Here is a 25,236-nt window from a genome sequence, read left to right as displayed (position 1 = left end):
ACATTAATACACCATGACACTACCAAAGTTCTCATGTAATCCCAGAGTTGATAAAACTAATATAAAAGCAATCATCCACCATATGCACCTACCTCTCTTTCCTGCATTAATCTTTGGCCTTCTGCAGCATATAAACAATTAGTCTCTTCCAGAAACCTCTGTTCAAATGATTCCTTGTAAACCTGCTCAAGAAATCGATTTAGTTACTTACATTAAGCTCACAGTAATGATAGCTGTAACGTATTTTGTTTGTCAGGCATAAGAGGACAAGTAAAATTTTAAGGATATACACAGCTGTGAGGAATGTCAATGTAACATTATGTTAAACTCTCTGCTTGCCCACTGGTTTCAGAAAGACTGAGCTCTGAACTGACTTCACAGAGCAGCAATGGTTTGTTTCAGTCATCAGTACTTGAACAAGTCTAGATTAACAATCTGTTTAATTCTGTTTAAGGCACACAGCCCAACACCAGTACCCAACATCACAGCACAGCAACATCCAATCCACCCAAGGATCTAAACTCCCACTGATATTTCTGTGGCAAGAAACCTCTTCCAGCTAGTGAAACATTGGCACAAAACAGGTAATTCTCATCAGTAAAATATTAATATGCTCAGTAACACATCTTCAGATCTGCCAGGCTTCTCTCAGTTGCCCAGGAAAAATGAATTATATCAAGTAAGGTGAACTCTTTCTACAGAGAACAAATAAGGTGAGTAAAAAAAAGCATCAATAACAATCAGAGACATTAAAAAACTTCTGCATAATGACTAACAGTTTATCATAGAAAGGAAATAAATCAGAAAGAACAGCTACGTAAAGGTAAAGTTGTAACAGTCTGAAGAACTAGGGATTAACACATAAACAGAGGGACAGTGAAAAGAAAAAGGGAAAATTCCATGAGTGTGGTAGAAGAATAGAAGAAAGCACTTCTTCCAAAACATAGAGCTATAAACCTCATTATATTCTGATTACTTTTTGTCTTAAGGACACCTAGTTGAAAGTTTGCTGGCCAATGCAGGGGGGGTTTGAGCTAGATGATCTTTAAGGCTCCTTCCAACCCAAACCATTCTATTATTGTATCACTTTCAAAAGGTTAGGTTTTTTTTCAATGGCTTCTCTCTTGAACAGACTAATTTTTCTGGGATGATAGAGGAAGCTACAGATTAAAGTCAAGAGGATTAACATGAAAGACAGAAAAACAGGTAAACTGCCTAACCAGAAAGGACTTTTTTATGTAGTCTGCCTCTTCAAACTCTTTCAAACCTCCAGCCAATTTTGTAATGCTGTACTGCCACTTTGAAATGGAGTAACCTCACAAGGTTTTAGGAAGGAAGGACAGAAAGGTTTCATTGTACATCACACAAGGCTGCAACATTAACTCAAGGACAACCTATGTGGATTAACAGAAGCACAGCATTTGTCAATCTCCTTGGTTACTTACTATCTCTGCTCATTCCAATAAGTTGCAGCTTGACATGATCTATCTGAAAACCTTGGCCTTAAATATGGCATCCCATTCTATCCTCAGCATTTCTACGAAGCTGCCAGTAGTGATGTTTTTGTGATACAGACCCAAGATCTGGACTTCAAAAACTGATACTTTTTACAGTGACAGAGCAAGTTTTTCTGTTCCTACATTTAACTGGCACTAGGATGAGACAATGAGTGATTCAGACAGACAAAATACTGCACATACTAAAAGACCTGTAAATCTATTAAGATCTGAGGCCATTACTTCTGCTAAGGAAAACAGGCAAAGAGGTCTCATTAAAAACAGTACAAGACAGCACATGGGCTAAAGACAAGGCAGTCACATCAATGTATTAGCTAGATTTTACACACATTTACTAGATGAACAGAATAATTTTTGTATAAAACATGACTTAGGTAGTCCACACTGTGTTTCTAAACAAAGCTGTTACTAGTGAATTTGGCTGTACTCACCTGAAGATCTGAGAGCATGCTCAACAAACTCCGCAGCAAACTCCTGTCCACAGCTTCACCATTTCGTTCTCGTTCAATTAGCAGGAGAATTCCATCAATAGTCTTGGTTTGAACTTGCTTGTCACTAATGATATGGTTTCTAAATAACTCTAGTCCCATATCCCTATGTAAATATTGAAAATTAGTCAACACTGATGATTATTTTGAAAAATTATACATAGACTTAAAATTTATACAGTGTATATATATTATATGCAAAAAGAATATATTAATGGTGTGTATGCTCTTTTTGACACTGTCCTCTAACAAAATCATAACATGAATTATTCTAAAAATACCAGATCACATGCTACCACAGGCATACACTCCAGCGAAAAACTGTTAGCAGCCTGTGCAACTTTCACATAATAGACTGTAAGTTTCCCTGCTTATTAAAAAAAAATAAAAAAATCTGATCATATACCTTAACATAAGATTCCCTGGGCCAGACATTCTACATGTAATTTTTAAGTTTTGCTCAAAAGCATGAATTCTTTGTATCTTTAGGATCTTATCACCTCAATTAGATTCTTGTTCCATTCTGAGATGATGAGGAATAGTGCCTCTATGCCTTGAAGCAGCTAACTGTTAAATATTGAAAACTGAGCAATCTTAGATAAAGCTTGTTACCTCCCACTTCTTCACATGCATCAGGGTTTCAATAAAAGGAATTTTCCCAGTGGGAGAAAAATAAGACAAAGTATGAACAGACCTCATCAACAATGTTTAGTAAAAGGAAGCCTAACACAAAGAGTTAGAGGAAAACTGCTGAAGCTGGGAACAAAACACATCAGGCCCTTCAGACAGCCTGAGGAACTCACAAGAGCACAGCAGCCAGCTAGACAGGGAAAAGACATGCTCTTACTTCAGTACTTTATCTACTTTCCTTTTTGTGGGTGGGGGGCAAGGATTGGGGGCAGGTAGGGAGGGGGTGCTTTAGATGAAGGAGTAACAATACCAGAAATTTTTGGCAAAGCTTGTGTTTGTTTGCTCAGGCAATAATTTAAAATGCCCCTCAGGGGGGATGCTTCAAAGCAGAATGCCCAAAGATGTGACTATGGAGGGCTGAAAGTACAAAAGCATCATCAAGTGACCAGAGCTGTAAAGATAACCTGCACCTTGTCAATGTATCTGACTTAGTTAAAAAAACAGGGCAAGAAGTCGAATGTTGGTCAAAACCAGGAGCACCTACAGTAATGCTGGGGTGCTGCTAAGGTGGGAGGCAGCAGTCAAGAGGAGATTCCCACAGACCCAGCCTCACCCAGGCTCTGACAACTACAGCTACACATATGCCTTGACTTTTAAGCCCATTTTCACAGACCTTTTACTCCCACTTGACAGTGAATATTCCTGGGGAAGGAGGATGTGACACATGCATTTCCACAAACGGACACAAAATTTTAGAGATCTACTATATAGCTCAAATATAACGTAAAAAATTTATTTTCAATCTTTGCAAATGTAATAGCATGCCAACACTCTAAAGATTATAGGAATACTTACATGGATACCTACCATATAGAAGGAAGCACTGAATTCTGAAGCACATATGTACGATCCAAAAATAAGAAAATGCTTCTTATCATGATCTGAAATATATAAAGAAAATGTTTTTCTCTTCACCTCCATGTGATATTTTAAATTTTAAAACAACTTCTGAAAAACCACATCACAGACACACACCTCATTTACTGATGTAGGTATTTTAAACTTTTATGGGAACTTGTACAACCAGAGGTATGCAATTTATTGAAGTTAATACTACTACTTGGTGGTATTCCCAAGTACATTCTAGACAGCTTTTAAATTCATAGCCTTTAACTAAATAGCTTTATTAGCCTGTTAGGAGTTTTATACCACTGATATACATAAGCTACTCAAACAGCACCCCCAATACAGCCATTAAACACCCTGAAAGAGCATGCTCCCATGCTTTTTGCTATAAAACAAACAAACAAACAAACAAAGGTTTAAGCTGAGACAGTAATAAGCTGTGCAGTAGATCTTTCCATAATAAAAGTGAGCTGCCAAAATTCATAAGAAAAATAGAGATACATTAAATCCAACAGTAGAAAGAGGGTATAAAAATATATTATCTCTTCTTCAAATTAAAAAAGAGGGAGAAGGAGGTGGTTTCATAGATTACTAGACTTTTACATTCAAAAATCCATTTTTAACTTTGCTCATAAGAAGGCTGCCTGACTCAACTCCCAGTTTAGCATTAGCCTAACTCCGGATGTCAGTAACTCACCCCCAGGCCAGATAGAGATTTCTATTCCCAGCTGTCCACCTACTCCTTCCCTAAGAGATTTCATTGCCTCTGAAGCAATTCTCAAGTCGACATAGCTTTTGGCCAAGCATATTAAAGTAAAACAGCAGCAAGGTTGATTTTTTTTTTCTTATATAGCACAAGTGCTAACCCAGCACATGGGCAAGAAAGCCACTTGCTACAGTTGTTGCTTCAAAGAAGAAAAAAAAAATGCTTAGAAGTAATTAAAGCAAACTGTGATCACAGTAAAAACCCTTTTATGAAAACACAGGTTCATGCTAATTTCATTTTTAAGGCAGTATCTTCAACTCTGTTTTCATCAGACTGCTGAATTCAAGTAGTTTCCCTAACACCTTCCATTTTTAACTCAGATAAAAATCACATACCTGTGCCCAAACCTCACAGGAAAGTAAAGAACAGCGGATTCGAGGAATGTAAATAGAAATTCAACCATATAGGGCATCTGCAGCCAAAGCTAAGTGACAATGGAATAAAAACTCATTGTAAAAAAATGGGTTTGGAATTATAGTGATGCCTTCCTGAAGGCACAGTTTTCATCGAGTGTTTTCATAGTGTTTCAGAGAGGACTTCTCTCTGTAACATAAATCTTTGTGGAGGTAGAAGACAAAAAAGTCAAATAGAAAGCAAGTTTCAGTTCTTTATCCTCTCTGTTTCTTAGCTCTATGTTCAGGATAATCACTTCTGCTTTGGAAAAAAAAATAAATCACAAGTTAACCTAGCTCTTGGAGCTATCTAAAAGCAAAGACTCTCCAATTACTTAAAATCATGAACAGCAAACAACTTCAGCGTTTCTTGGTTAGTTTTTCTTTCCACCCAAAGCAAAAGAGGTGTCAATATATTTCTGAGTGATGTTCAAATCTCATATGAACCTATAAAAGTCAGAGTTAAGAGAACCTACATTTCAACAACAAAAGCTCCCTCAGCCAGCAAAGGGCAAAGTGAAAAGCAATGCTGAAACTTGGAGGAGGAGGTGCAGTGAAGGCCCAAGTTAAAACTGTAACAAACTCATTTTAGCCAGATTTCACACCTCAAGGATATGTACTCTGAACAAACATTCAACTTACCATTTGTCTGCAATGATCTTGCCAGCATTTATTTATCTTCTTTAAAAATAAAAGACTATCCAGAGAATCTGTACAGCATCCATTAAGGAAAACTAGTTTGCCAGTATCTTTAGAGGCCAGATTCTGGAGATGATCTTTGCCAGCCATTAGGCAAAGCTGCTCCATGGATATTCCAATGCTACTGTGCCTGCCAGGGATAAACCGTTAATTGCAGAGCTGCCCAGCACAGTGGCTGGCAGCTCTCCAGAAGGCCTCCCTGTGTTTTTAAGGAATAACACTCAGCTCTTCAGTAATACCATCTAGTGGCTGTACTGTGTAACCTTAATACAGATTTAAACAAGAAATCCCACCAGCGTCAAACACACGTTTGTCACCAACTCAGGTGAGAGGGATGGAGAGGTTATTTTGTTCATTTAATGAGTTCACACTGTGCACAACAGGAATGACCCTAATCTCTTAAAAGCAGTTACAGTTCTAAATAATCCTCAACAAATCCAAATACCACTCTTTTCATATACATCTCCAGGTCACTCTAAGTAATCTACAGAGTTTTCTTCATTACACAACAGATCCAACTGTTATTTACAAATAACAGAATCCTGTGTCTCACAAGCAAATCTAAATGAGGCTTTACCTTCCTCTCTCATACATTATCATTTCCAGCTCATTCTGGCCAAATCTGACTTATCTGATCTCACGCCCTTGGGATACAAAGTGGTACACCTGTAAAATATCAAATTTTCAACTCTCCAATCCACCATCACCCTTGTCAAGGGGGCAAGGTGAAAGTAAAATTTGAAAACACTAGCTTTAAAACGTTTTTTTTTTGTTACATCATCTGAAGTCTGAAAAAGCAGGAATGCAAAAGATGGTTGTACACTGCTTTAAAGAAGACTGTAAGATTTGGTTCTCAAAGACCAGGTATGTTAAAGACTACTGTACTGATGTGCTATGTAGAAGCCAGATGCCATAAATGGGATTCAAAAAACCACCCAAAAAAAACCAAAACCACACAGCCCAAAACCATATTGGTGCTACATACAGTTAAAAACCCCAAATTATTCTGAGTGTAGGCACCTACCTGGGGAGTGCAGTGAACCAAGAAACTGAAGAGTTACAATCCAAAGCACATTTAAAGCATTCACCTGGAAAAGAGGTTCATTCTGGGCCCTGGCCCCCTGTTTCTTTCTACTTTATCCTATCATTTTCTGCTAGAGTTGGGAAACAATGCCAGCAGCCACAGTGCTGTAATATCTGTTAAACATGGCACTCTCCATCCATCATCTGGTGGGTAAGGCATTTTCAGGAATATGGGGACAGGAAGGTGGACAAAGACTATTCATCTGCTGCTCTAGCAAATGCAACCCTGTGGCTACTACATAAAAGACACCTATGATATAAAGCACCTTCTCAGCGTGCAAAGCTTGATTGGATTCAGAAAACAGGGCTGGCTACAGCTAGGTGTCCACAGATCTACAGGCACTCCTGTGACCCATTCAGCCAGAAAAGTCCAGCAACGTAACTTCAGTAATCCATGGGGAAATCTACCATAAAGCTTCATCCATCTATGCATCCCAAGACAGCCAAATGATCTCCTGAACTTAGAGGTCTCTTCCAAGAACCTCCCATGGTACACATAAGATACTTGAAGGCTTGTTGAATGCCTCTGTTATATATCACTCCTGACCAGTAGTTATTTTTGGTCAAACAGGTGCACTATGTTTGAAAATTCTTTTACTGCTGTTGACAATCACTGTGATTTAAGGTATTGCTTCTGTAAGCATCACAACTATTCACCTGCCACAGAAATTCATACCCGCTGAGAAATCTCACAGTGGTATTGACATTTTCTAGATTTAGTGTAAAATTTGCATCCCTGTTAAAATGATAAATACATTCTTATTAGCATGCTACATGTCAATACACAAAAACTGTTCACCCAGATAACTAAAGTTGCCTTTGACTGATTTAAAAATATGTAAACAGTCAAAGAACCGCTTTAACACATTGACTGGTGCAATTTTTTCAAAGTCTTGTTTTAAAAAATAATGATTTAAACTAACCATTCTAACCACTTCTGTGCATGACAAAAGGATATTCTCTAAACTGAAGGATTTGTGCTTTCACGTGCTCTTCACAGACTTGTCGCAGCTGTTTGTACAGTGTAGCAGAGACTTTGTAGGAACAGAGATTTTCAACGGCCTAAAAACCAAGAAAGGATTATGAATGAGACAAAAAAAAGAACTTAAATTTTTTTTTGTCTGTGTAATTACTGACTGACAAAGGCAAAAAAAAAAATCAGCACTATATGCTCAAGCTGTGCACAAAACCGAAACATCAAAACAAAGTTATGCAGAAAAATTAAGACTTCAGGTGTCTTTTCTGATTTTGGTCCCCTCTTCTTCTAGATTTTGTGGCTCAAACAAGATCCACCACCACAATCTGGGTCATATTTCAGATGTGTTCTTAAACACTACCAGAATTCTGCCTCCTTCAATACTGCTCATCAGTAGAACTCCAGAGGGTCCATTTCATGCATTCTTCAATATGCACACAAGTGCCTTTTTGGGGCAGGAACACAATCATATCCAATACTTTAATTTCTTCATAACTTTAAGGTAGACATTTCAACCAGTCTTTCTAAATGGTAAATGAGTATAGCTACTTTCCTGTCTTTTTATCAACTCATTTCTTCCCAAGTATTTCCACTGATTCACACACTCATGCTAAGGTAGATAAACTGAGGGGAAAAAAAAAATTAAGAAAAATCCCATACTATAACATAACCCTCAAAAAAACTCCCACATTAATCATTACATAAAGACTTGAACTGATTTATTGGGAGCTCATAGGATTTAGTTGAGTATTTATCCTTAGTTAACTAAGGAGGCCAATTCTGCCCAAAACCAAATGTTCTAGTGGTTGCTATATTAATATCAACTGCCCTTATACTATCAGGCAATACTACACAGAACACTGCCAAGGATTTAAAGCACTACGTCACCTGAGCAACTAAACTGACCCAAGAATGTTTTCCTCTGTTCCAGAGGATTCTAACCTACCTAATCTAAATTTATTTAAATGCACATAAAAATGGCCTCCATAATTTTGATACATTAAAGCATACAAGAAAACAAAATTATAACACAGTGCCTACAATATGTTTTTCATCTGGTCTTAAGGTAAGTAAAATGATAACTTGCAACAAGCAGTATTCAGACAATCACTTTGCAGATAGTGTTATAGCCACTCCTATCTACCCATCCCAATATAAGTCAGGACTCTTATCTTTTCCTTCACTTCTCTCCTGTCTTTCCTTTGCTACTACACTGTCCTGTTCTATGTCCTCCAGAAGGGCAGTGCTGCCCCACTTCACATTATTTAGGACCTTGCTGAAAAGGTAATTTTCTTTTTCCATTATTTTTATCACTCACTCCTCATTTGGCAATTCTTTGTACTGCCCCACTTTCTCTATCCCATCAAGTATAAGCCACTTCTATCACAATCTGTGCAATTTACCACCAATCCCAGACATCATTTCTATTTTAGTCACAAAAAAATTGGCTGCCACCCTCCCATTGCTCACTGACTAAATTTCTGCCAAGCACCTTCAAGCCTGATTCCATGCTGCCTCTAATGCCTGGAAAGGAGTATCCTTCAGGCTTCCCACACAGCTTCATCATTGTTCTTCAGTTTCTTCTGAGCCACCGTGCCAAATTAAATAAATAAATCAGAAGGTTCAGCTGTAGGCTGGTACACCAGCTCGCTGAGTGCACTGAACTCTAGCAGGCCTCTCACTTCCTCCCATAATGTCAGATAAAGACTCAAAAAAAAATAACCACCGAAAAGGCCTGATGGCACCCAGAGATATTTTCCCTGTGAATGACTTGATGCTCACCAACAGGCAGTTAAAATGATCTGTAAATACAGATCAGGTTTCCAATGGATGCTGAACCTCATCTTTTATTCCTCTGGCAGGAGAGTAAGTACCTGTCTATGCACAGGCACACTGAGCACCACCACCCACTGTGCAGAAATATTCCTGATTTTGCTGCATTACAGATTATTCAACCAGCCTTACACAGCTTTTACAATTAAGCAGGCAAAAAGAAAAAGTAAGAACTACAGTTTACCCTTCACAGTTTATCTGAAATCTCTCTCTTCTTCTCAAGCATGTACCCTAGTGATTTCATACCCATATGACTATAATATCATTTCTAAGCCTCTGAAAACAAATTAGGTAACACTAATAGCATCTGTGGGCTGGTTTTATTTTATTTTATTTTTTTGCTAGACAGGAAAAAGCAGGGTTTTTAAAATGCTGAATTTGAAACAATAAAATGCATTATGTCATTCAAGCTCTGCAAACCTGCAACTATTACTAGATAAATATACTACAGTCAAGTTTTCTATTTAAGAGAATAATTATATTAAGTCAATATACATTTACATAACCAGCCATTTTAGACCCATATATTACATACCCTAACTAAAGAGACAAGTATAGTCAGTTCTGAAATCCATCCTGATTTTCTTGAACAGGGACACAGTACATACTACTGGCCTTCTCCTTTCTCACAGTCTCCCCTTTGCACCTCAACTAAACATTTAGAAAATTTTAGGTGTGTATAATAGTGTTTTCCAAACGGGCCAGTCCTGTTGATTGATGGCAAGGACATCAATCTGCACATCAAACACCTCAACCCACAGAAAACTCATAACTAACTTATGCTATGCAGCACAATTCAGTGCATCAGTAATTTTTTATAACATGATCACTCTAAAAAGCTACTACTTCAGTTAAATACCTCAAGATACATACATCTAAAATAACATAGACCTAAACCACATATAATTGGAGAAAACAGAGAGAAATGGCTTGGGAGTCCACCGCTCTTTTACCCTCCCTAGCCTCTGCCCCAATAGTCCCAGTGTTCCAGGAATGTTTTTTCACCACTTGAACAGAAAAACCTAAGATCCTGATTGTTCTGAAAATGCAATAGTAACCTGAAATGTGGGTAAAGTGACAGCTTGTTGCCTGCTCAATCAGGATTCCTTTTTAATTCCCCAAAAGGTATAGAAGTGTAATATTATAATCTAATAATATCAAACATTTCAACATTACTATTTACAAGAGACCATAGCATGTACAAAGATCATAATAAAATATATATCTTCATAACCCTGTTAGAATAACATCCTGTTTTCAGCATGTTGAGTGGGCTAAGTATTGAAGATCCTAAGACTTAGCTCTCACCCTGCCCAGGAAGAGCGTTCTATGCCTCCCAACATAAATTGCTTTTTCATGGGCCCAGATCCCGGTAGCTCTCCAAGGAACTGATACACAGAAACTGACTAGAAACAGAGTATGTAGCGAAGTATTCAATCAGCTTTTAACAAATCAAAATACATTATGTTGAATGTGTGCCAAAGCAGTTTATTCGCTAAAAACGAAACCAAAACCTTATGTTGCTTACCTGGTAGAGTTCTTCAAGGTTGTATTTAATAGAAATGCTACTCTGTATTGCTCCCACCGCTTCGTGAAGTTTCTGCCAGGTGTCCTGAGTATAATTATCTGGTAATTTGGGTCTTTCTGTGAAGTAAGACACAGGTAGTTTTGAAACGGCCACCCAACTGGAACCTGCAGCAATGTCTTTCTCCCTGCTGCTCCATCAAGTTCTGCCAAGCCACTCTGCTCTCGGCCATGTAACTCTGGCACACTCAGAGGGGTCACTAATTCCACCCGAGCCTTTGCACGACGCGCTTCACCCCCCGGCTGCGCTGTTTGACGCCCGTGTTACTTTTAGCGAGGCAACCATCGTCGCCTGGCTTTAATCAGCGGTGACACCAAGGTGGCTTTCTGCCCGCTCCCTACGGCCGCTGCCCCCGCGCACGGAGCCCCACGCGTGTCCCCGGGAGCCCTTACACGGGCACGGTGCCGGCAGCGTTATCAGCCCGGCGGCGTTATCAGCCCCGCGGCAGCCGCCCCTCGCCCCGATACGGCGGCGGGGCCCAGCCGCGGGCAAGGGGCGGGGAGCGGCCGGGCCGCAGTAAACAAAGATCGGGCCGAGCGCACCTGCCAGGACAGAGGGCCCGGCCTGCCCCGTACCCACCTCTGAAGTTCTTGATCACGAGTTTCTTGGAGGAGGCGGTCGCGCCTCCGCCTCCTCCTCCCGTGGAGCGGGTGCCGGTGGCGGCCAGCGAGACGGGCTTGGTGAGCCCGTTCGTGTGTCCCACCAAGGCCGACAAGTGCGGCTTCTTCTGCGGCTCGTCCGCCATCTCCGCCCCGGGCGCCGTGTCCGGCCGGGGCAACGCGCTGGGCTGGGCCGGGCCGGGCCCGGCTGGTCCCCGCCTCCGCTCCCCTCCTCCTCCTCCGCCACCACCCAGCCGCCCTCCCCCACTGCCCGCGGGCGGCTGCCAAGTGCCGCCGGGGCGGGGGGCTCCGATAGCCGCCCGCCCGCCTCCGCCCGCCGCCTCGGGTGCCGGCTCCGGGTTCGAGTCAGCTCCGGAGCCCGGGCGGCCCGCGGCGCTCGGGCAGCGCCAGCCCCGCTCACAAGATGGCTCCCGGGCCGGGGCAGCCTCCCGCGGGTGGCAGCAGCCCCTCGGTGTCCCCCGCCTGCCCTGGCTCTCTTTGCTGGTACCCGCCGAAGGGCGGCCGGAACGAAAGCTAAGGAGCAGCCGCGCTTCCCGCCCACAACCAGCCCGAGAGGCCGCCCGCGCCGTGCTCACCGGCACACCCCAAACCCAACCGAGCCCAGCCTGCAGGAGCACGGAGCGCATCCTTGTCTCACACATTTCCCTGGCGGCAGTGCCTTTAGGAGTCAGCCTGCTCGGGAGTTTATGAGCTCGAGTCAACTTTTTCGACCCAAGTTCACCGAGACCCCCCTCTCCAGCGCTCCCCGCGCGCAGCGCAAGTTAGCGAGGAGGGAGGGGAGTCTCCATCGCTCTCCCGGGGAATTAACTGGGCTATCCCGGTACTGGGGTCCTGCCACGTGGAAGCCACCATCTGCCTCCTGCACAAGCCAAGGGTACAAGGGGCAGCAGGGGTGACAGCGACAATTGGAACAGCGACAGGAGTCAACGCACCGCCAGCCAGGGACGCGCGGTGCGTCCCAGCGCACGCGGCTCACCGCTGACGCGCGCCCTCTGCCCCGCCCACCGCTCATCCCTATTGGCTGTCCGAGTGAAGCCACGCCCCGAACCCGCGGTAGGCGGGGCAGCGGCCGCCGGGGGCCGTCACGTGACTCTCGGGCTGTCCCCGCCCCCCCCCTCGGACGTGCCGGGATCCGGAAACGCGGAGGGAGTTCCGGGAGTTCCGGGGCTCGGAGGGTGCCAAGGGTGTGGGGATCCCGCCTCATCCCCTTAGCCCTTCATGGCGCACATCACCATAAATCAGTACTTGCAGCAAGTAAGCAAGATTTTTTATTGATTTTTTACAATTGGTCTGTGGGCCCTGTTTGAGTATGCGCGAGCGTTCCTGTTCGTTGTAAATATGCTGCCTTGGCTAAGAATAAATCAACGTAGGATGAGTGATGTGGTGGGGAAATCTATTTCTTCAGTGTGCCTGAAGCACACGCCGTGTGAGTGCCAAGCATGTACACCTGGAATGGCTGCAAAGCGTGGAGGTTTCTGAGGTAATTTGTTTTTAAGAACCGCCACGGAGGGTTGTGTGTGTGTCCAGGAGCAAGTGCAGCTCAGGGATTGGAGGGATGCAGGGATCTGAGGCGCACAGAAGTGCGGACACACTGCTGAAATGCAGGATGGAGAGGTAGCAGAGCCGCAGGGATTCCAGCTGGACGGAGCTGTCAGTGACAAGCTTTTTGTGTATCCATTCTGCATGGTTCTTGCTGGACTATCGTATTCTCATCACTGTTGCCGTCTATCTTCATCTGCAATTCGTTAAGGCACAAAAAAAATAATTGTTTGGGTTTTATTCTCCAGAAATGGAGCATCTGAGATCTCCCAGGACAGTGGTCTGCTCTGAGAAGTCCACAATTTTCGGTTGGCACTTCATTGAAGAACATTCAATATGGAAAACTGTCCAGCAAACATAAAATTATCTCTTCTTTTTCCTTAAATAAAAGCTAAACACAAATTTCTGAAAGAGTTTAAACAGTTGATTTTCCCTCTTTCGTTGCTATTTTAGTCTATGAGATTTTTTCCCATTTGGTATGAGCTTTCCATACATCAAAAAAATATTTTGTTTCACATTGGGACACAAAAATACGACAAAGCACAAGCAGTGGGAAGGGAGCTCTTGAGAAGTAATGCCTAAAGCTACTTCCTTAACTGAAGAAATTTCCATCTTGATGTCACAATAACCTGTCCAAGCAGACTATTTTTTACAAGGAGCATCTTTAGCAGGAAGCAGAATTAAACCATTCTTCTACATAATATAACATTTTCAGTCTTAGCAGGTTTCAAAAGCATTTGATATAGATAAAATATCAGTCTAATATCAGGCATTGCATTTGGAATGATATCTACATGTTAAATCTGCCTGTTGTCATTTTAAAGCATTTCTTAAAGATCACGCCTTTGCATCTGTGTTTGATGCCTGTAAGTCCAACTGGAATTTTAAAAAGCATAACCAAATCTGGCTCTCAACTGCTGTTTTACAATGCTAAACCCATGTACAGGGTACGCTTGCATCCAACAAATAAGGAAAAATACACAATGATGTTCTCTCTACCTTCTCCCTGAGACCTTTTTGAGCAACAGGTGTATTGGAAATAAAAAAATATTTATTCATTTTTAAGCCTTTAAAAACTCACATTTGGTTTGATATTACTATGTACGAGCAGTGGTGACTAGGTGGTGGCTTCTGTAGTTGTGTAAATATGTTGTGTGCCTGTTGCTGGATTTTATTCTGCTATGTGATTGTTTACTTTGGTAGGTACAAGAAGCCATTGAGACCAGAGATGGTACGTTTTGTGCAGAATTAGTGTCATTTAAACATCCACATGTTGCAAACCCAAGGCTGCAGGTGAGGATCTGTTTTTTGACCTTTCAGTACTTTCAGTACTTTCAGTTTTCCTAGCTCTATATGTGGGTTCCTTTCCATGGGAGAGAAACCTCAGAAATCTGTTTCACAGGCTGAGATAGGATCCCCTTGTAGATTTGCTTCCCTTTTCTTACAAGGATACTATGTAAAAGTTTTGTTTTCCAGTTAGCTCTTTGTGGTCCACTCTGAATTGTTTTCTGGATAGATACGGTTTTGAATATCCTGTCTGACCAGGTCTGCATTGGTTATTAGCATAGCACAGTGGAAGGTGCTACAGAGGAAAAAGCAGTGGGTAGTAGGGACCTGGTGTTTGTGTGTTTTGATGCTTTTACTTAGGGCTAGCTCTGTTCAGGTTCTGGAGACAGAATGCACACTAGCAATTAATTTCTCTGGATATGATTGTTAGTGTAATTTAAAGTTCTGGTAGATGCATACTAGATATCTCCAGAGGTCCCTTCCAACCCCAGCAATTCTGTGAGAACTGCCATGACAAAATATGCACATGATGTTTCTGGTGCATTGGATGTTCCTTTAATGTTTTATTGATTTATTCTACACTTAGCTTCCATCTCCAGAGGAGAAGTGTCAACAAGTTTTGGAATCTCCATATGATGAAATGTTTGCAGCCCACCTAAGGTAAAGATAGACCTGTAATGTAAAGTAATTTGTGAGGTGTACAGCAGGGATGGGGAAGGATATCCTTAAGCTTACTTGCCTGTTTTAAAGGGCTTACACCTGAAAACTTGGTATTTATTACTTTTATAAATAATGCTAGAATTGCAGGAAATAAAGACTTCCTTTCTCCTCTCCGCATAAAGTTTGCTCTATGTACCTGGATGTCATCTGTGTGTGGCCATTGACACAGCTTTGGTGTCAGTGCTTGCTGTTTACCTTGTTTTGCCTACTAGCTGCACCAGAATTTAGAGTGAAATAAGTAATGGAAATAAAAAATTTTAAAAGGGAATTTTAATCATAAAAGTACACTTAAGAGAGCTTAGTATCTAATTCTGTGAGGCTTTTACTTAATAATTTTCTGCATCTAGTCTCTTTCAACAGTTATGCATTTTTAAAATCTAATCTTGGTGACAGTTTCAATAAGTGTTAGCTTATATAAAACAAATACCTATTCATCTCTAGGATTTGTTTTCTACAATTATCAAACTTACTGCTCTATTAAAATACTTGTGCCAATTTTAAGGAATACTTCTATTTCTTTGTGCCTTAAATAAACTGTAAAACTTCATGCCTGGTAGGACACAAAAATAAATATGTCATTTATGTATATTTTCTGATGCACTAATGCACCTTTTCTTTGGCAGGTGTACTTACGCTGTTGCAAACCACGACTTCGTAGAAGCATACAAATGCCAAACAGTTATTGTCCAATATCCTTTTCCATAAATCTTGCATATTGCTTTCAGATTAACCTTTTGTTGAATAAGTATGATTTTTAAAAATCTATTAGAATGCGGTCTGCTTCCCAATACACTTCAGTTGTTTATGTTTCCAAGCACATACATTCTTCCAGCTTTCTAAAGGGCTAAGAAGGAATTTTCTACTTGGGTCTAAAATAGAATATTAATTTCTAGAATATAGGAGAGTCTCAAATCATTATAATACCTTGCAGTTTGTACTTGGCTAGAGGGGAAGATAATGATAAAGAAGCTTCTCTCTTATCTCTGGCCAGTGTTTCTTACTGCTGCTGCCACTCAAAGGAGTGCATGGCTATGCTCATGTTCTTCCATACTGCAACTCGGCTCCTCAGCTTCTTGATGGTGTTTTGATTTTTAGTTTTTCATGAAAGAAAGCTGTACCACTGAACAGCTGTTTCTCAAATCTGTGCTTCATTTCATGGCATTTTAAATTTCCCTCAATATAATACATCTTTCCTGCGAGCGTTTCAGGCACATAAAGAAGAAAATTGGTGAGTGCATGGTAGAAAGCTACTAGAAAATAGACTCGTCTTTTTATAGTATAATACCATTGTAGTCAAACTAAAATTATACTTATAGTTTTATTTATCCCCAGTGATGCTAAAATTCAAGCCTAATTGGCTTTGTTGCTTGGTGGAGTTTTCATGTCCAAAGTGTGAAAACTAAACATTTGAGCTTAATTATGTGGAATGGTCCATATGTATATATATGAAGGATTTGTTCAAAGAGAAGTGGAATTTTGTTAAAGCCACAGTAAAAAAGACATTAGAAATAATTATTGTAGTGTAGGATTTCTGAAATCCTGAGATCTTGAAGAACTGTCCTTTTAAGAAGTGCATCCTTCTTCATTTAAAGATTGAATATATGACCAACTTTTTAAGTTTTTAAATTGTATAACCAACTAACAAAAAAAAAATGCTTGTTTCTCATGTCATACTTATTGCTTGATTTGCATCTTCTAAGTATACTATGATTTTTTTTTTTTCCCAGGGCCTTACCTATTATGTATTCTGTAGCCCTTGATCTTCGAATTTTTGCTAACAATGTAAGTACATCTGATTAACAACCTCATTACTTTTATCTGTTTGGTATTTCCACAGTAAAAATATTTTTATAGAGTTTATTACACAGTCTAATTTTGCTCAGTTCTCTTTAACTCATTGTTTATGGTTTTGTTGACACACTAAATTCATCCAGTCCTATTGAGAAATGAGGTTGCTCAGTCTGTCCACCTCCTATTTGCAGATGGAACTAGAGGGGTTCTGAGGATCTGAATGCAACTCCCAGCAGTTGCTTAGAACTTATGAAGGGATAAATATTTTCTTTATTGAGTAGCACATGGTATAAGTCACTATTTTCATATTATCTCTGGGTTTTGGTGGAAATTGGAGTTATCACAGACAACGAGGCTGATCTAACCATTCACCAGATCTGAAGGGGGAACTTTCTGCTCCCCTTTTCCAGACGTGTGCACCACTTCTGATGCTCTTTGGAGCCCTTGGTGGACCCATACAAATGCTGACGTGCAAATAATGCCCAAATTTACATTATTTTTCCCAGTCTGGTGAATTGAAGTAGCTTGTGTAGGGATCTGTTTGAGAACTTCTAGGCTGAGGTAAGTGGCAGATTTGTGATTTTGTTCCTAGTCACTTTACCTGAAGAGCTGAAGCTAGAGTTCAAGTTAGGTTAGGGTTTGACAATATCCAGTATTTTCAGTGTTCATCCTCTCATCACTCTCTTGTGCCCACTTACCCACAAAACCACACATGTGGAATGCTTGCATAGGGAGTATTTTTCATGTGTGTGATTGCTCTGCAGCAAGTCTCAGTTCTCAGTTTGAATGAGCAAAATCCCTGTCTCTGAGATGCGTAAGGAAGTGTTGAATCAGTCATGCTGGAAGTGTTTGAACTCTGTCTTCTAACCTTAATGTATTCAGAGGATTTGGTTTCAGAGAAGACTTCTGCAGCAGGATGCATTTCCATTTATTTTATTTATGTTTCAGCTAGTGAGAATGCAAACGCTGTAATAAAACTTTATGGAAAGCATGTAATAAATACCTGCTTGCTATGTTTTTTCTGTTGAAGTTCTGCATTAGTCAGTGTGTGGATCTTTCCCATATGTTGATAGCTGAACTTTTTGTTTTTTCCTCTTGCTGCAGTCATGTATGTTTTATCTGTCTTCTGGAAGTCTCAGGTCCCAGCAGTGTGTGTTGCTACTGGAAACTGTTGGATATGGTTTAGAAATAAAATCTAGTCTTTGTGGCTGTGGAGAGAAACTGAATTATAAATTCTAAGACTCAAACTCCATAATTTTTTCCAGGCTCTTGGTCTTCATACACTTGAGTTGAAGTGTTAATGCTCCAATTCAGGTGTTAAACCTGAATTTAGGTTTCTGAGACATGCATTAGGCTGAGTGATGCTAAAGGTAATAGTGATCAGTGCTATTTTCCAAGGATTGTCCTTCTCTACATTGGACTCGGTACATGTCCAGGAGCCTCTCTGAGTATTTTCTTTTGTTCTGTGAGCTTGACTGTCTTCTAGATTTGGGAGATAGCAGCCATGAGAGATCTCTTTCTATAATACTTCATAAAATGCTGTATTAAAGAATTAAACTTTGCAGCCAGTGAACCATGATGTACAATTGCTTATTGTTTCTTGCTGTGTAATGCTAGGCAGATCAACAGCTTGTGAAGAAAGGGAAAAGCAAAGTTGGTGACATGTTGGAAAAAGCAGCAGAACTGCTGATGGGCTGCTTCCGAGTCTGTGCCAGTGACACGTAAGTGAAAGACCCTCTGTTGAACTTTCGCTAGTAGATTACTAAGACCTTAATGAACTTTGCTTTAGATTTTCCCACTTATTTAGACCATATATGGGTCTTAGAATGAACACTTCTGAGGCTTGTCTCCTTTTGTTTATAGGCTGTTCTCTCTTGACTATTAACTACAGAGGGAGAGCCCTCACTTCAGGTGTAGCATTCCCAGCAGGTATTGTTGGGAGGGACTGATTATGTCTCTGTCTCTCAGGAAAGATGATTAATGCTTCTGTGCCCTGTTAGTTGTGAAGTTTGCTCCATCAGAATTAATTAGATGGAAAAGAGGTGACTCTGGTTTCTAGTGTTAGCAATTTTAACACTTCTGAAGTGGAAAAAATGTTTTTTTCCGGGTCTTTCTTTCACCTCATGTATTATAAGCCACTGCTGTGCTTGTGTATGTTATCTGCAGACTGGAGTGAGGACCCTGATGCAGGTGAATATTATTATGCATGAAATCTTTCCATTATGTTGAGAAAATGTATAGCAGAGCTACACCTGTGTTTACCCTAAAAATGATGTGGAGAGGATATCTATGGAATGAATTTACTGTGAGGACAAAGTTATTACTTTTTTACAATGTTCAGTACTAGCAGGTTTTTTTCTTTTTCCTTATGACAGTCGAGCAGGCATCGAAGACTCAAAAAAGTGGGGCATGTTGTTTCTTGTGAATCAGCTGTTTAAAATTTATTTTAAGGTAGGGTTCAAATCTGGTAAGCTGTGTTCTGTATTTCATACTCTAAGTCAAACCCACCCTGTTTTTATATACCATCTATCTACACTCTGATTAAATGGTATTTTTTTTAACAGATCAACAAGCTCCATCTCTGTAAGCCCTTAATTAGAGCAATTGACAGCTCAAATCTGAAGGATGAGTATAGTATGGCACAGAGAGTTACATACAAATACTATGTTGGACGCAAGGCCATGTTTGACAGTGACTTTAAGCAAGGTAATGTGTGCCAGTAAGACATGTTTGCTACTTGGCATGAAATCTTGCTGAAGTTGTGTGTGTGTGTGACTCAAAATTGCATTGATCAAAGGAAAAGTCATGCTGAAAGGTCCGAGGCTCACAGGCTGACTTGAAAGAGATGAGATTACATGACACTTCTAATTGTAGCATATGCCCAGCTTTAAAATATATGTGTCAGTGAAGTTTCTTGCAGTCTTACGCATAATGTGTGTGCATTACAAAATGTGTGAGCATCCAAAAGAATAGGTTTGTAAAAGTTTAACAGAGGAGCCTTCGAATCTTCAAGTTGCTGTGTGCCATGTAGGAAATCTTCAGCAAACTGTAGTGTAGAATTAGTTTCTTGATCCATTGACTTTGGAAGATGTACAAACTACATTTCCTAGATTTCTAATAGATTTCACTAGCAGAAATGCTTCCAGAGCTAAGGTGTTCGGCTTCATCACTAACTGAAGCCCCTGACTGACATCTGTTCTGGAGCTGGTTCTCTTACTCCAAACAGTCTGTTCTGTCTGTCAGGCTTATCATTTTTTCTCTATCAGTGGAAGCTGCTGAGAGATTTTCATGCTCTTGTGCTGTGTGGTCTCACTGGCATGTTTCTGCAGCTCAGGACATGTGTGCATTGCATTCAGCTTTCATCTCTTGAAGAACCTAACCTGAATTTAGGAAATGGAGTGTATTAGTGCTTCTTGAGATTCTCTGCTTCTGTAATAGGAGCACAATAATACTACTGAAATGAGACTAAAATTCCTGTATTACTTATAGCTGTAATGTTTGACATCAAGGTCTTGGCAACTTTTCTTTGACTTTCTGAAGGAGAACCTACCTTTCTGGTAATACTTCATATTTTGTGTGAATCTCCAGTTTTTCTTTATGTATTTTAAGTGGTGTGATTCTTTTATATACAATTTCAAATATTATGTGTTCAAGTTAGAGATGGGCATTGAACACAGAATTTGGGTTACAGCTTTAATCCATTTTTGTGGTTGATTCATGTTACTTGTGTTTGCAGCTGAAGAGTATCTGTCATTTGCCTTTGAGCACTGTCACCGATCAAGCCAGAAGAACAAAAGAATGATTTTGATCTACTTGCTGCCAGTAAAAATGTTGTTGGTGAGTAGATACTACTTTCCTAAATAAGGGGATGGGGGTACACATGCAGATTATAAAACTGATGGTCAGTATTTTCTTGGTTTTCCCCTAGTGGAATTCAGAGGCTGTTTTACCCCTGTAAGAGGCAGCGTATGCACACCTTGTTATGTGAGGGCAAAAAGTGTTGTCATTTATAGCAACACAGGAAAGGAGGTGGGGGGGAAATAACACAGCCAAAGAAGAAAACCCCACCCCCAAACAAAACCAACCCAGGCCTCCTTTCCCCCTATCTTTCTCCTACCCCTTCTAAGGGTGCACACTCATCTTATTACTTTAATAAAAGTGTATTTGAATTCTTTGGAGAAGCACTCAACAGTGTAACTTCTGTCTTGTGGCAGAGTGCCTCTCTGCTGATCAACTTCACACAAAAGCCAGGGAAGGTGTGGATTCACTAGAACAAATTTGTTTGCTTCTTTCACCTGGTGGAAGAAAGAAGGGTGTGCAAACAGATGGTTGAGGACTGTTGAGAAGGGTTTGCCACAGCTACAGCCCGTCTTTGGCTTTTTTATCTGTACTTGTACATTTTCCCATTTGAGGCATGTTGGAAGGGTCATGAGTCACAGCATTTGGTTCCGAAAAATCAGTGAAGACTTACTATTTGATCATTTCATATTTCTATTAAAAGAATTAAGCACATCTGTTTCTTGCTCCTGTCCTTTCCCATGTGCTGTGCTAACGTTTGTGTATTCCTGAATTAGTGGATTATGATGAGTATTAATTCATTGTAACTGAGGGGACAGGAATTAGTTTAGAGTTTACTTTTCTGGCCCTTTTACCAAAGTTACCTATGGAAAATGTTATCACCTGCCTTCATTGAGTTGCCATTTTCCGCCTTCCCCTGACCTGTTTGTGACCTTTCTGCCTTTTCCGTTCAGTGCTGCCTTTCAGTCCCTTGCTGTGTCAAGTGGGTAAAGGGGAAGTATAGTGGGTATGGTAACTGGCTTCTGTTTTCCTTGTGTTTTTTGTTGAATTTCTTAGTGGTTGTTTTCAGATCAGTCACTGGTCAGGTTGATAAAGGAAAACTTATTAACAGTTTTCCTAAAAGCTTTGTCCCAGTCCTGACTGGGTGCCTTAAACTGGTCGGTCTCTTAGTGCCTAGAATTACTATGCTTTTTTAAAGCAGTTTTAGTGTGTAAGAGGCATCAAAGAAACTAGATAAAGGTCATTGTATTTACAGTTGCTTTTTTTAAATCAGAGCCCAAACATTGTGTGTTGGTTTTTTTGTTCCTAACAGCTCTCAGTAAACCTGCAGCTCAGTTCTGCTCTCAGCTAATCCTTCATCCAGGAAAGGAGTTAGCAACAGCATAGCATGATGTAACTAAATTTAAAGTCTGACCAAGTCAGTGTGCACTCTGCTCTGTGCCATGCAGGGGATAAAAGACAAAGCTTCTTTTGATTCTGTAGATGGTTGTCTTACCTGATTTAGCAATAATAATTAATTTTGTTTCTTTAAATTTAACCTTTCTCTGCCTTTTTTTTTGGGAGGGTATGGTGGTGGTGTTTGTTTTTTTGTGAGAACATTTTTATTTCTGCATGGAGCCATAGAGGAGGAAAAAGCCTGTTACAGACTGAGATAGCGCTTAACAAGGCTGAAGCATTGCTCGTATTCCCTTGGGATTCCTGCAGTTCTTCTGTTTGTAGATTAGATGATACAGTTGTGACATAAAATTTGAATCTGCCAAGGCCTCATGTCACAGAATCTTGATTCTACAAGTTCAGTAGTTGTTCCCTAACATTAATTGTCCCTAAATCATGATAAATCAGTAGTTGTTGTGAGTTGTGCTATGAGGTGTTTGAGAGGGAGAAGAGGGTTGTCTTACAAATACTTCTGTTCACTTCTTACTCTGTAGCCAAAAAAAAAGTGGTTAAACATTCCTCTTTTCTCTCTTTTCAAGTGGGTTTTTTTAATAGCTTACTAGATTCTATTTAAAACTCATTTGACTTTACCCTGGAAAACTTGGACACCATTTATTTTTCAGGGCCATATGCCAACAGTTCAGCTCTTAAAAAAGTATGACCTTATGCAGTTTGCTGAAGTAACAAAGTCTGTGAGGTATGATGCTTGTTTTTCTGCTTTGTGTTCAGAAGTATTAAGTAAAAAGTGTTTCTTTGGGGTGATTGAGGAAGGCAGGGGAGGTTATGTTCCTACCAAGTCATAGTTTCTTTTCTCATAGGGGTGAGACCTTCTCACTTTTTCATTTTTTTATCCTTGCAGTGAAGGAAATCTTCTTCTACTGAATGATGCTCTGACAAAGCATGAGACCTTTTTTATTCGATGTGGAATCTTTCTTATCCTTGAGAAGCTGAAAATCATCACATACAGGAATCTCTTCAAGAAAGTGTAAGCATAACAAAACCTACATTTTTGCAAAAGCAGATTTAATACGGCTTCACCTGGGACTGGGGTAGAATTGTATATGCTCCTTAGTTTTCTCTGAGGGAGCTGACTTCCTGTTAAGGTGAATTTATTGTAGAAAGGCCATTTTTCTAAGAAACAGCATTTTTAAGTGATTATTTCTCAAAAACACATTTTTGTGTTGTTTCTTTCAGATATTTACTACTCAAAACTCATCAGCTCTCTCTAGATGCTTTTCTGATTGCTCTGAAGTTTATGCAAGTAGATGATGTTGATATTGATGAAGTCCAGTGTATTTTAGCTAACCTTATATATTTGGTAAGTGCTGGCCACTCATTTTCTGGTACTTCCAGACTTCCAAAAGTGAAAAAATATTAGATGGAGAATAACAGTTTGTGACAAAAAGCACATCAGTAATCCCAAGTTTTCTTGTGGTTTTTTTTTGGGACTTGTGCTCAAAGTGAAATGTTTTCTTTTGCCCTGAAGACTTCTTCTTGTTCCTGCCTTTTTTTGCAGGAATCAGTTAAAACTGAAGTTGAATTTCACATTACAAATTCAATACTGACATTTCTATATATGCAGAAATATTGATTTAAAAATACAAACCTCTCAAGTGGCACCAAAAAGATTTGTTCAGTATTTGAAGTAGGAGACTCTTGGTCTTCTCAAATTAGAAAACAATAGAGCCAGATTTCTTTGGTTCTGTTCCACATTTTGTCTCTTACTCTAAATGAAATCTAAATATTTATATTCAATCTGAGGTTTTGAAGCATCATTGTAGTGTCAGCAAGAAAATTAACCACTTTTCTGTTTCTGAAACATTTGATGTGGTCTAGGTAACTAGGAGATTTCTTTCACTGTTACAGCACTGTCTGAAAAGGAAGTACTATATCATTTACTTTATTAGGTATGGAATACTAATTGGTTAAAATCCTCATTTTAAAGTGAACAAGAGTGAATCTAGAAACACTTCTGTAGAGCTCTGTCCCTTCGAGGCAGTGTAAGCAGACCCGTAGGGGGCCCTGGCAAGAGGCTCTCAGTCTAACAGCACCCTTAGTACACAAACAGGGTGGTGGCTCCAACTTTCTGCTTACTCTCCAAGGTGACCCACTTACATAAACTGGACCCTCATGGATATTTAAGTACAGTAGGGCAGTAGTGAGTGAGCACACACAGCTTTGCTGTGGTTAGTTTGTAGGTGTTTGCTTGGGTTGTAGGGATTGTTTTACCAGCTCTAAGTACTAACACTGCCTTTTTTTCCTTCTGCCAGGGTCACATTAAAGGCTACATATCCCATCAGCATCAGAAGCTTGTGGTCAGCAAGCAGAACCCATTTCCTCCACTGTCAACAGTGTGTTGTTGAGTATTGCATCTTAGCCATGCAAGTACTCTTCAGATGCTCGGCTTGCCCAGTGGAACTGCTCCCAGTGACCCCAAGAACACTGTAAATGGCCTGGTTCTTGTCCAGGACTGAAATATCAGGAACTGTTTGTGGCTTCTTTCCCAGAATGGCCAAGGCTGCCAGTGTTACAAAGTGCATTGAAATGAAGTGCTGACTTTTAAATGGTCATTTCCACAGGCTTTCTAGATCATTCAGAGTATTTCATAAAGCAAAGCATTCCAAATTCCTTCTGAACTACTTAAAAGCTTTTATAAAGTACTTCATGTTACTATTTCTGTGTTTATTCTTCAGAGAGAAGTATCAGCCTTTGTTACTTGTGTTAACCCATTCTTCAGAGTGGAAGTAATGTTTTCTTACATGGTTTCCAGTTCTTTTTAAGTCTCAATAATTTTGCTGGTATTAAATATTCTCTTCAAACTGTCTCTAAAAAGTAGAGAAGTGTTTGACACCAAAAACTTTACTGTGTCAGTTATGCTGTTGAGTAAATGTGCTAAGTGCCCATTGATGGCTTTGGGATTTTTTAAAATTCTGGTAATATTTTGTTTAATTTTTTTTATGATGAACATATGATGAACTCATGTAGCTAAATTATCCATACTCTGTTTTACTTTGCTTCTGGGGAAAACACTACCACTGGATCCAGTATTTTAAATGTTACTACCCTGGGGGCTGGTTTGTTTGTTTGGGGGTGGTACAATATAACTTCATCCAGATTGATAAGATCGTAGTTTTGGGGTTTTGAAACTACTTTTAAAATAAATACTATTTTT

At 40.1% G+C, this 25,236-nt stretch overlaps 2 protein-coding genes across 7 annotated transcripts in view; one reads left to right on the top strand and one right to left on the bottom strand.

The window, feature by feature from the left end:
- CUL4A (cullin 4A) overlaps positions 1 to 11,688 on the bottom strand; it is a 34,101-nt gene extending 22,413 nt beyond the window's left edge. Inside the window, exons 1-7 of one of the 3 annotated variants that reach the window (XM_005516588.3) lie at positions 11,455 to 11,688; positions 10,819 to 10,934; positions 7,440 to 7,543; positions 5,342 to 5,411; positions 3,503 to 3,576; positions 1,949 to 2,111; positions 93 to 182 (exon numbers count right to left, since the gene is read on the bottom strand). In XM_005516588.3, the coding sequence (XP_005516645.1) occupies positions 93 to 182; positions 1,949 to 2,111; positions 3,503 to 3,576; positions 5,342 to 5,411; positions 7,440 to 7,543; positions 10,819 to 10,934; positions 11,455 to 11,620 (783 nt within the window). In that variant the 5' untranslated portion in view covers positions 11,621 to 11,688. The other 2 variants (XM_088051375.1, XM_088051376.1) reach the window with 2 other exon arrangements.
- Positions 11,689 to 11,991: 303 nt separating this feature from the next.
- On the top strand, positions 11,992 to 25,186 carry PCID2 (PCI domain containing 2). 4 transcript variants are annotated; one of them, XM_088051377.1, is made up of 14 exons: positions 11,993 to 12,749; positions 14,238 to 14,327; positions 14,908 to 14,981; positions 15,665 to 15,732; positions 16,230 to 16,269; positions 16,769 to 16,823; positions 18,450 to 18,553; positions 19,208 to 19,283; positions 19,397 to 19,538; positions 20,569 to 20,669; positions 22,688 to 22,761; positions 22,924 to 23,049; positions 23,259 to 23,382; positions 24,335 to 25,186. In XM_088051377.1, the coding sequence occupies exons 1-14, from the start codon at positions 12,714 to 12,716 to the stop codon at positions 24,425 to 24,427; spliced, it is 1,203 nt and encodes a 400-aa protein (XP_087907503.1). In that variant the 5' UTR covers positions 11,993 to 12,713; the 3' UTR covers positions 24,428 to 25,186. The 4 variants fall into 4 exon arrangements, with proteins under 4 accessions (XP_087907504.1, XP_087907503.1, XP_087907505.1 ...); XM_088051379.1 differs by lacking the exon at positions 11,993 to 12,749 and adding an exon at positions 12,770 to 12,975 and having other exon boundaries at positions 24,335 to 25,184; XM_088051378.1 differs by lacking the exon at positions 14,238 to 14,327 and having other exon boundaries at positions 11,992 to 12,749.
- Positions 25,187 to 25,236: the final 50 nt, after the last annotated feature.

This window comes from Pseudopodoces humilis, chromosome 2 (genome assembly GCF_049639895.1).
Source record: "Pseudopodoces humilis isolate 2021_Gansu_Grassland_sample_001 chromosome 2, ASM4963989v1, whole genome shotgun sequence".
Lineage (NCBI taxonomy): Eukaryota > Metazoa > Chordata > Aves > Passeriformes > Paridae > Pseudopodoces > Pseudopodoces humilis.
This window is presented reverse-complemented; position numbering and strand designations above follow the sequence as displayed.

Coding starts and splice junctions, on each gene's coding strand:
- PCID2 (XM_088051377.1), top strand. CDS start 12,714: ATGGCGCACATCACCATAAATCAGTACTTGCAGCAA. Junction 18,554..19,207: donor CGAGTCTGTGCCAGTGACAC/GTAAGTGAAAGA, acceptor TCCTTATGACAG/TCGAGCAGGCATCGAAGACT. Junction 19,539..20,568: donor TGACAGTGACTTTAAGCAAG/GTAATGTGTGCC, acceptor TTGTGTTTGCAG/CTGAAGAGTATCTGTCATTT.